The 10,499-nt window shown below is 38.8% G+C and overlaps 1 protein-coding gene across 1 annotated transcript in view; it reads left to right on the top strand.

Annotated features, from left to right (window-relative positions):
* Window positions 1–5,358, top strand: part of LOC101854580 — a gene marked incomplete in the record, with an annotated part of 15,657 nt that extends 10,299 nt beyond the window's left edge. Inside the window, 3 exon segments of the mRNA XM_013083626.2 lie at window positions 1,652–1,743; window positions 2,019–2,231; window positions 4,219–5,358. Coding sequence (XP_012939080.1) covers window positions 1,652–1,743; window positions 2,019–2,231; window positions 4,219–5,056 — 1,143 coding nt within the window.
* Between the last annotated feature and the right edge of the window lie 5,141 nt (window positions 5,359–10,499).

Here is a 10,499-nt window from a genome sequence, read left to right as displayed (position 1 = left end):
CACACACACACACACACACACACACACATATGCATAATCACATACATAATATAAATGTACAGCAATATAAACAATAATAATTTTAGGCTAGATACATACTCAATGTTATTCTGATGCATGCTCTAAGGTTATATGAATACTTATAACAAGATGGTTAAGGTGGAAGAATTTTGATGGATATTGGTAAAAATGACCTTCCATATAATTATCTTTCTTTGTAACAGATCAGAAGCCTAGGTCTTTTACTTCTGACTGATGTTTTTATTTGATGGAACAAGGGATATTTGTTGTCTAAAAAGATGGAATTTTTTTTTTAGTGCAAGCTGTTATGTACAACCCATCCAAGTAAGGGAGTGTAGATGTTGAAATTTTACATGCTTTTCATATTAATCGATTTAATATTTCTTTATCTTGTCATCTTGTGTTCCCAGCCCATGCTGTTATACAAAAATTGATCCTACTTTCTATCGTTGAAAGATAGAATGTGGGCATTAAAGTATTATCAACTTTAAAATACATGAACTTCCTTAGAAAAAATAGTCTTTTTGTTCACTGTTTTATGCAGGAGAGAATGTGGACACGCCAGTTGAGTTCGTTGTCTATTGTAACACTCAAATACTTATAATCTGACACTTGCTCGATGTTTTCACATTTAATTTCCAGTGGCTACAGGGGCAGTTACTTTTTTCTAAAGTTAACAATAAGGTCTTTTGGGGGGTTTTCACTTTTGAACGCAGCTTATGATTTTCACAGCTTTCCGAAAAGTTAAGTACAAAATTCCAGTAAGCGGTTTCGTTAGGGTCAGCTTGAATTAGACCAATTATGGTTGAATCGTCCGCAAATTGTATCAACTTGATGTTACTGTTGTTTATTTGACAATCGTTCTCTTATAGTGTGAATAAAACTGGTGATAAAACACTTCCTTGAGGGGCCCCTGTATTTGTTGAGATGTATGTCGATGAGGAATGTTTTAATTTTAAATACTGGGTTCGCTTGGTAAGAAAATTGCCTATCCATAATAATAAATTGACCTTAACACCTAGGTTGTCTAATTTCTTTAAAAGAATAGCTGGCTGGATAGTATTAAAGGCTAACGAAAAATCAACAAACAGGATCCTACAGTACGTTTTTGGCTTGTCTAAGTAGTAAACTAGTCAGTTAATGAAACTTTCCTTGATGAAATTATGTGGCAGTAGATTTATATAGCGAATCCAACTATGTAGGCTATCTATGAAAATAATATGTTTGTTATTATATCCTTATTATCCTTCAGTTTTAATTGCAGATGTTTTACACCCCCAACGACACAATAATTTAGATTAGTCAAGAAGGAGGCTGCCGGGTCCATCCCGGGCTTAGAGGGATACAACATCCCAGTAGAAATACCGAGATACTCGATAACAATTTTCTCTCCTCTTAGGAATTGGACTCCTACGTATGACAGCGAGCACCTATCTGCTACACCACATACGACGGTTTGTATACTTTGAGCTTATTTGAAAATGCTAGAAATCAATTTGTATGTTGCCCTTATTTTGTCGTGTTTATTGGGTTGTTGTTCTTATATATTTGTTTGAAAAACATTATTTGTAATACGTTTCTTCATTTAAAAAAACAAGTTGGACTAAACCCAAAACTCTTTGTTACCCAGAAAGTACAGTCTGGACTCACGTCTTTCTCCAAAACATTGTCGGATCAAAATGAAGAGCTTCAAAACAAGATCATTTCAAATATGTATAAAATGTGAGTATGAGAATCGAGTCGTTCTGTTAGGCATATATTGCTGTTTGTAAGAAATGTGTATGTATGTTCCTGAGACGCAATGTAGCTGTTATCAAGCAGAGTGTTTCTTCATTACAAACTGAACAAGAACGTTTCTAGTTTCAAAAATAGTTGTATAATTTAAGGAAAAGAATAAATAGATAACAACGACAGTGACAACGACAACGACGACGAAGGCAAAACTAGCCTCGAGACTCATTCGAAAGTAAGTTACAAATCAAGTAATAAAATTCCAGAACTGACGCAAGAGAGCCGGACACCGCCAAAAAGTGCCCTAGCTACGATGCGATGAAGATGCGTATAGTGGAGCTGACATCTCAGCGAGACGCGGAGAAGGTCTACCACAAGATCACCCGAGAGTCTCTGAGGGCGTTAGAGAGAGACCACGAGAGACTGAGGAGCGAATACGTCAGGGCTACCTACGACTGGAACAGAGTACCTCAGAACAGGTAATGATTAACATTCAAGGTGTCACAGCACGGTGGAATCAGGCACTCGTCAAATTCGGGGGCATCTGGAGTCTTGTATTATCTTAAAACCAGTTCATTCGCCTCACTTTTGATGAAAAGAACCTCAGCTATTTTTCCAAGTAATAGAAATAGAGCTAATTGGGATTGGAGGAGGTGGGGATAGCCAGGTGTCAGAGGTAAAAGTATCGAAAAAATTATCGCCAACGTTTGGTGACTTCCCAAGCTGTTGTGTCCTTGTAAACTGTAAATTTACAATTGTGTTCCTTTAATCAATATTTTTCAGGAAAAATAAAAAATCCTCGCAGGAGTGTGTATAAATTGTGCTTAAAAGGTGTTGAGTCAAAAACAAACATTTCAGTAAAAATTGCCGTACAAGAGGAAAAATGTTGATTTCTTCCATTCCATTACTTTGACGAGCGCCTGATTTTATCACCATGCCACACCTTACCTCATTCTCACCATGGGCTAGAGTACCGGCCACCGACAAGTGTTTTCCACGTTTCCCCCTCTTGGTCAAGCCTCTTGACATTAAGGCCTACCAATAGTGCGGTCAAAAATTAGTGGCGCAACTTATTGTCAAATATCTCTTCCGCTATCGAACATAAACTCTCCAGCTTTTGCACAGTGACTTTTATCAATTTGTCTGAACAGATTAATATTTTTATAAACACCTGTTTGCTTGCTCTATTCTAGAAAATCCCTTAATAAATACTAATTTTAAAATCCCAGTTGGTGGTTTCTACTGATTTTAAAAGGTGTACAGCTGGGACAATATCGCTTTTAAAAGCAATGGCGTAATTGTTTTCATGATCGGGAGATTATCTTCTTTGAAGGCTTGCTTTGAGAACTTTTAGTGCAAAAAACGTGTTCTCTATAAAATTGATTTCTTGTAACTAGGTTTGCCACTAAAAAGTGTCTTTGGTGAGCTGTGATATGAACAATATTATGCGTACGCAAAAGTGTGTGAGAAGCAAGAAGTGCTATGAACAATTGCATTTTCCGCATGAAGGAGATTTGTAGTATTTTATATATATTAATGAAGACAAATATTTATATCTTGCCACAATTGTTGTGGAAAAATATAATTAAATTAAGACAAATTGATACAAACTGCTATGCAAAATATGGGTGAAAATGATTCACTTGTTAAAAACATATTTTGAGGATAAGTTGCGCCACGGATGTTTAACTGGTCTATAGTCTGTTACATTTTTTTCAAGCCCATAGTGTACAGTGTTTTCTTTGTTGTGCATATTCACGTTTTTATGCTGCCATGTTGAAGTCATTAGATAAGGTATATGGCGGATGGGCGTGTGGAGTGTTTAAAGTATTGTTTTTCATGTCATTTCTTTCTTCTGAAGTACAGATTTGACTTTGGGTTTTTTTTACATAGATATACACCCCCCGGGGCCGTGCCACTGACTGAAGTGTCTTTAGGCCATTCCCAAAGGGGAGACATATCTCGTTCAAGCATAGTAGAATTGTAAATGGGCTGACTCATGTCACGCTCATAACCGTGCTTGATCTGCATCAGGGAACTGCTGCTTTTTCTTTCCTGATCCTTATTATTGTCATTTTCCTCTACTTCTTTTGTATGTTTGTCACTCCCTTGTGACCTGCTATTGTGGGGTGCCTTGATAGTCGAAGCAGACCTTGTGCTGTTTAAGCTAGAGAGGTGAGCAGTCTAAGTCTGATTCCCTGTAAAGACTTCTCTGTTGACACCCACCCCTTGGCGCTCATATGACCTTATGCAGTTGCGAGCGCCGTAAAACCCTCTACTATTAAAAAAATAGATATACTTTTGCCGCTCGAGTTATGCCAAAAATAATGAAGTGAGTAGAGTAATTTTCCTCTGTAGTCTTTAAGTTCACAAACTAATAATGATTAATTGTTTCCTGCCACTGAAAATAATACTATCATTGCAAGTCTTCTTCCACTACCACCCACTCCCCCATTCCCCCACCAGATCCAGAACCCGTCGACTACAGTACATGCTGGACGATGACCGCACGGCTGTGAGCTCCCTCCACGACAGTCAGCGCCCCAGTGACGTGTACACAAGCAGGCACTCGGACCTTCTCCACCAGGACACCAGCAAGTCCTCCAGAGTCTTTGGGCGCGCTGTCACTGAGCGACGACGTCACAGCGGTCCGGGATATGGCCAACAGTCTGGGAAAGATGAACCCCTACCTCACGTGAATAATGCTGGAGAAAGTGAACAAAATTGGGGGCGTAATGCGAGGGAGTCTAACGGAATGGAAGAAACTGTAGTTCACAGAGACACGAAAGAAAATGAAGCAGGGTGTGTTCGTAACTTTCAGGTACAGCATGACGAGATTAAATCGTCAGCAACTGTTGATGATCAGTGTTCCCCAGCGGGGGCCAATTGGCGCCTCACGACTTTGAGAAAAACACACATCAAGGAAAAAGCTAGAAAAGGCACTGCAGATAACAGATCTAAAGATGGGGATGCAAACCCATTTGAGGGCAAGGACCTTTCCCCTGGCTTAAGAGGGTTAACCAATGAGTTCATTAAAGTCCATAGTCACAAGTGTCCTCGAGATGCGACAAGGAGACGAGGGAAGAAGCATCAATTTGATCTCGAGTCGTCAGTAGAAATACAAGACAAAGCAGAAGTCATGGGTAGCAGGCCAGCAACAGACAAGAAGAAAAGGAATGACATTCACATGCCTTCGGAACTACATGAAGACGAAACGAGAGATTCTAGGTCAGAGGATGACGGAGGACCGGCTACGGATTCCGTGTCTAAACTGAGTGTCACATTATCGGACACGAATTTCTGAAAGCACTCATTATGCTATGCAAGTAAAATATCTTATAGCACGCTGATTAGATATTTTTCCATATGGTGTCAAAGTTCTTGATTATTTATAATATTCTTAACTTCTCGTACAAAGCACGGAAAATGTGCTTCATATTAAATTTAACTCCTAACAAAGTTATAGGTCTAGTTTTCTTTATTTAGATATTCCCTTCTGTATGTAATGAATAGGAGTGGAGAAATGAATATTTTATGTTGTGAAGAAAAAGATTTTAAAGCCTACAGATAGTGTATTCTAGAGGTCAGAATGTGATGCTGAATAAAATTGAATAATACAATGGCTTTTAATGACACTAGAGAGTTGTATTGTTTTGCTTGTATTATTTTTTTTCTCTTTGAAGGAGTCAGTGTTCCTTGTTTGTTTTATGTGAGACGTTTCTAGGTCAGAAACCTTTAGGCAAGCAGTTCGACAGGTTGTCATTCTCCCCTCTGTGTGTATGTGTGTTTGTGTGTGTTGGGGTGTGGGTGTGTTTGTTTAGGGGGAGGGGGGGTGAAGTGTATGGGAAGCGTTTGTGTACGTATATATGTGGTGTACATGTATGCGTTTGTGTGTGTGTGGGGGGGGGGAGTGTGTGTGTGTGTGTGTGTGTGTGAGTGTATGTGTGTGTGTGTGTGTAGGTGTGTGGGTGTGTTTGGGGGGGGGGGGGGTGAAGTGTATGCGAAGCGTTTGTGTATGTATATATGTGGTGTACATGTATGCGTTTGTGGGGGGAGTGTGTGTGTGTGTGTGTGTGTGTGTGTGTATGTGTGTGTGTGTGCGTGCGTATGTGTTTGTGTGTGTGTGTGTGTGATATTGCAGGTTTGATGCTTTGTCCTTGGGAAAAGTACCTTACATTAATTTTCCCATTTGGCTCTGTGTTGGAAACGGACGTTAAATTTGGGGGTCCTGCCTTTTAAATATTCTAATCATTGGGCATTAAACCTATACAATTTCGCCCTTTTTGGTCCCTCGTAAAGATATGTTTATACTATCATCATCATCATCATCATTATCATTCGCCTCTTTCACCATCGTATTGAGTATAGGCTACCAAGAATTTTAGAAGGATTTTCCAGCTTTCTCTGTTCTGGACGAACTTCTCCACTTCCTGCCAGCCGTTTCCCATACGCCTGAGATTTGCCTGTAGATCTCGCTCCAAGGTAGATTTCGGTCTTCTTCTGGGTTTTTGTCTAACCTGAGAGTTCCAACATTTACGGTACCCTATCATCATCGTCTTCCAGTGCCAGATCGGCGATCATGGTTCTCCATTCATTCCTTTGCTCGGTTGCTCTAAAAAAAAAGTTACGTTTCCCTGATCTTTCCCTGTTACCCACTTGGTTAGGTTCCCTAAGTATGTGGTTCTGGGCCTACCCCTGCCTCGTTTACCTTCAATTTTGCCAGTGAGAGCTAGATGTTCAAGACCCTTATGTCTACTCAGGTGTCACAAAAACTGTATTTTTCGTTTCCTGATTGTTTTTAACATTGAGCATCCCACGTGGACTTCATCAAGCACTACCTCATAGATTTCTTTTCCTTCCACGATACTCTTAGCAGTCCCTATAGAGACGTAAAATTGAAATGTAACATTTTTTTGCATTTTACATCGTTAGAAAAATCATATTATTGAAAGGAAAAACAACTGACGAGTTTTCAAAAATCGAAGTAAAAAAGACACATTCCAGAAACAGGCCATGCACAAAAAATATGTACCTCTACGTCTTATCTGCTTAGAAATATTGCTCACTTTGGTCTAATTTTTTGTTGTTGCAATTTTTGCAGACTGTCATGTGTTCACATTTTAGCCAAACCACTGTTTCTACCAAGGTCCGGCCAATATATCAAAAGATACTTTCAGTTCAGGAGGCCTTGCTGCACCCAATATGATGTCGCAGTTATGGAATCAACATATAATTATATATATTGAGCCGTGAACCCGTACTAAAAAGTAACCAGTGGCGTGACGCACTATAATGATTATGTAGCTGCCTACCTATGACACGCTATCTCTGAACCAGTTGCCAATAGACAAGGCCATCATAGCATTCATTCATTATCCGTTAGCATAATATGTTTGCGGCAAAGCACAATCATATTGCCTTTGCCTCATAAGGACAAACGCCCTTGTTAATTATAACCCCTTTTTGAGACAGTCGTTTGTATACACTCTTCTGGCTCTTAAATCTCAAATTCCTGACTGGATGCAATATATCTGAAATGTCATACCAGGTGGAGTTCCCATACAGCTCGACAGGGCGTCCTACTAGATAATAATACAATGTAGTATACTTTTGTATAGTCTTTGAAGGTAATTTACATGTGAGATACTGAAATCCCAAAAAAGTAATGCGGTGAAAAATTCATGGCGCAACTTATCAAATATTTCCAAAACTATCGAATATATTGGATACTCTCCAGCTTTTGTACAATGACTTGTATCAATTTGTCGTACAACATTTTTGTAAACATCTGTTAGCTGTATTCTAGAAAATTCCTTAATAAGTACTAATTAAAAAAATCAAGTGGGTGGTTTCTACAGATTTTTAAAGTTTTACAGCTGGGGCAATATCGCTATTTAAAGCAAGTACGTCATTTTTTTTCTTCTAATCGTAACACTATCTTTATTGAACGGATGTTTCGAGAACCGTTAGTGCATAAAATATGTTCGCAATAAAGTTTTGCCACTAAAACTTTTAAGTAAAAGGGGTCTTTGGTGAGCTCTGACGAAGGCCATAAGATGCAATGTGTGTGAGAGAAGTGGGAAGCGCAGTGTACATTCCCATTTTACGCATGACGGAGATTTATAGTATTTTTAAAATAAATTTATGAAGAAAAGTTTTGTTTTTTTTAAATATAGCTCAATTGTGTGGGAAAATATGATTAAGACAAATTGATACAAAACTGCCCTGCAAAGTATGGATAACATTGATGTACTTGTGAAAGAGATATTTGAGGATAAATTGCCCCATGAATTTTTGACCGCACTATAAAAGGCGAATAGGGCCATTTCCTTGCTGTTTTGAAAGAGTTTACTGTATTCTCTGACGAAAATATGCCATTCATCAAATCCCCCCCCCCCTTTCCGTTTTTCCCATTTTCGTTTCTTCTGTGTTTGAGATCAAGCGGAGACAAGCAGTGACACTTTCTTTCTACGATCTTCTTCGTTTATATTTCTCGATTCTGTTGAAACAGGCTTTCAAAAACAAAACGTAGGAGGAATTGTCATCTACTCTCACTCCAAAATGCCAAAAGGCCAACATCAAAGATAAACTACTAAGAGCGATATCATCTGAAAACTATGGGGGCTAACTGAAAAGTTTTCCCTTCTTGGTCATAATTTCCAAAATAGTCACGACATGAACACAAACTTTTCACCTTATAAAAGGTTAGGATAACTGCTATAACATTCTACCTTTATTTTTCGACAAAATTACCATCTCTGTCTATGCCGGTGGGCCGACGTACGACAAATCTCTACAGTGATTTTCTGTTGCACCGCCTCCACACATCACTGTTGGTGTCTCTCATCTATATTGTATTGATTTCCCTTAGCTTTAAGCGTTCTGTCAGCTTCAGAAAAATAGGAAGTCACACAAAAGTCAAATAGGGCAAGGTTTCGACAAGAGGAGAAATGTGGATTACACCCCCCTCCCCCCTTCTTTTTACAGTTTCTATGTGAGATGTCTTTGACAAATTCTTGAAAAAATAAACATTTCTTGATAATTATGAAGGCAATTGATACAGTGGTAAAGAAGTTATCCAATCTCTACAGCATTTCCTCTGCTCATTTAATACAGACACGGGTGATAAGGACACATACAAGCACGGAATACGAGAAAATACCAACAGATCTATATGGATACCTTTAAAATGGAGGGAGAAAACGGGAGAAAGTCAACAGGGATACAACAAACAAGTGACAGAGACGTAACCTCAACAAAGATCACCTTTTAAAGTCAGGGAACAAAAGGAAAACGACTGCAGCCAATGAACCAGTCTCATTAGTCTCAAGATGCGAGAGAAGGATGTAGAAGCAAATGCATAATACCTGTAAATAGAACAACTGAAGAGACATAAGATAGTGAATCAGTCTTCAAAAGAATGATTATTTCCTTTTTATTTTATTTTTTTCAAAAAAAAATTTTACGCCCCACCAACAAAAATTAGATCATTTAGGAGGTGGGCTCCCGATCCTGCCCTGACTGAGAGGGATACACAAAAGAATTCTTCCCACTCTGGAATCTAGCTCGGTTCTCATGCATGCAACAGCGAATTTCTGGACAAAAAATTATAGGAACAATAGCTATCGTCTATTTTGATGCAATAGTGTCACAATGCTGACCATGAGTACCGAATTTCTCATCTTATTCCCAACAGCGTTCAAAGCGCAGGTGTTTGTTCATTGTGTCAGTATTCAAGTCACACACTACCGTGGCAATCAAATTAGAGAGTCGTGTCTCCCGCTTCATTTAAGGTGTTAAGCTATAAGAAATGAAGACTATTAAACATAGATTCTAAAGGCCTTTTCACTTACATTCTCGTCTCCGGTGAATTCTAGGATTACTGTTCAGCTCTTTATTTTGTGTGTAGTTGTAGCCTTTTTTATCAGACACAATGCCTGATGAAAAATACAACGAAAACGGTAGTTTACCACTTTTTCCAAATAAGAAACCGTCCGATAAATTAATGCCCGGAGAAAATGAAGGCGAGTTTGAGGAGAGTGCAGTCTGTGTAAACAGCCAGGATCAAACAGCAGGACTGGAGGATATTCTGCACGAACTTGGTTCTCCAGGGAAATTTACAGTTTTACAACTCGTGCTGAACTTCATGTGTGTGTACTGCCTGAGTTTTTCAGCTCTAGTCTATGTATTCATAGGTGAGTCTTGACTCGTTCTTATTGTACTTTTTTACCTCCAAAAGAAGTGTTTTGGTCTTGAAAATAGTCTGAAACATTTATAGCATTTGAAATGCATTACAGTGAAAAGAAAGGGTGGTTCGTGGTACGGTTGATGGGGTTTTAGTTCCCTCTGCTTTGTCTGGTGTACCGGGTCATTCGTTTTGATTATCCCAAGTACTACATGACAGTTACTGTAACGATGTGGATTTTGATGAAACAATATATGAAGAAACATAAATGAGTGCCCATTTTGCCCAACTCATCAGTTGTTGATGTTGGGATTTTTCCCTAAATTCAATTTTCCACAGACCAGGTAAATGTTAGCATGAAACAACTTTCCTTCTGGATTAAAAAACATTTTCAATTTAAAATTCTAAAAGGTTGTTTTTTTTAATTGGAAGGAGAGAGAAAGAGAGCGGGAAAGAAAACGGAGAGAAAAAAAGTGAAAAGAGAGAAGGGGGGATGGGGACTGAGAGGAGGGACGGGGGAAGGAGAAAGGGGCGCGCAAAAGAGAGAGAGAGAGAGAGGGAG

The sequence above is a fragment of the Aplysia californica genome, unplaced genomic scaffold (assembly GCF_000002075.1).
Source record: "Aplysia californica isolate F4 #8 unplaced genomic scaffold, AplCal3.0 scaffold00245, whole genome shotgun sequence".
In the NCBI taxonomy this organism is placed as follows: Eukaryota; Metazoa; Mollusca; class Gastropoda; order Aplysiida; family Aplysiidae; genus Aplysia; species Aplysia californica.
The sequence above is the reverse complement of the archived record's forward strand: the minus strand, read 5'-3'. Positions and strand labels throughout refer to the sequence as shown.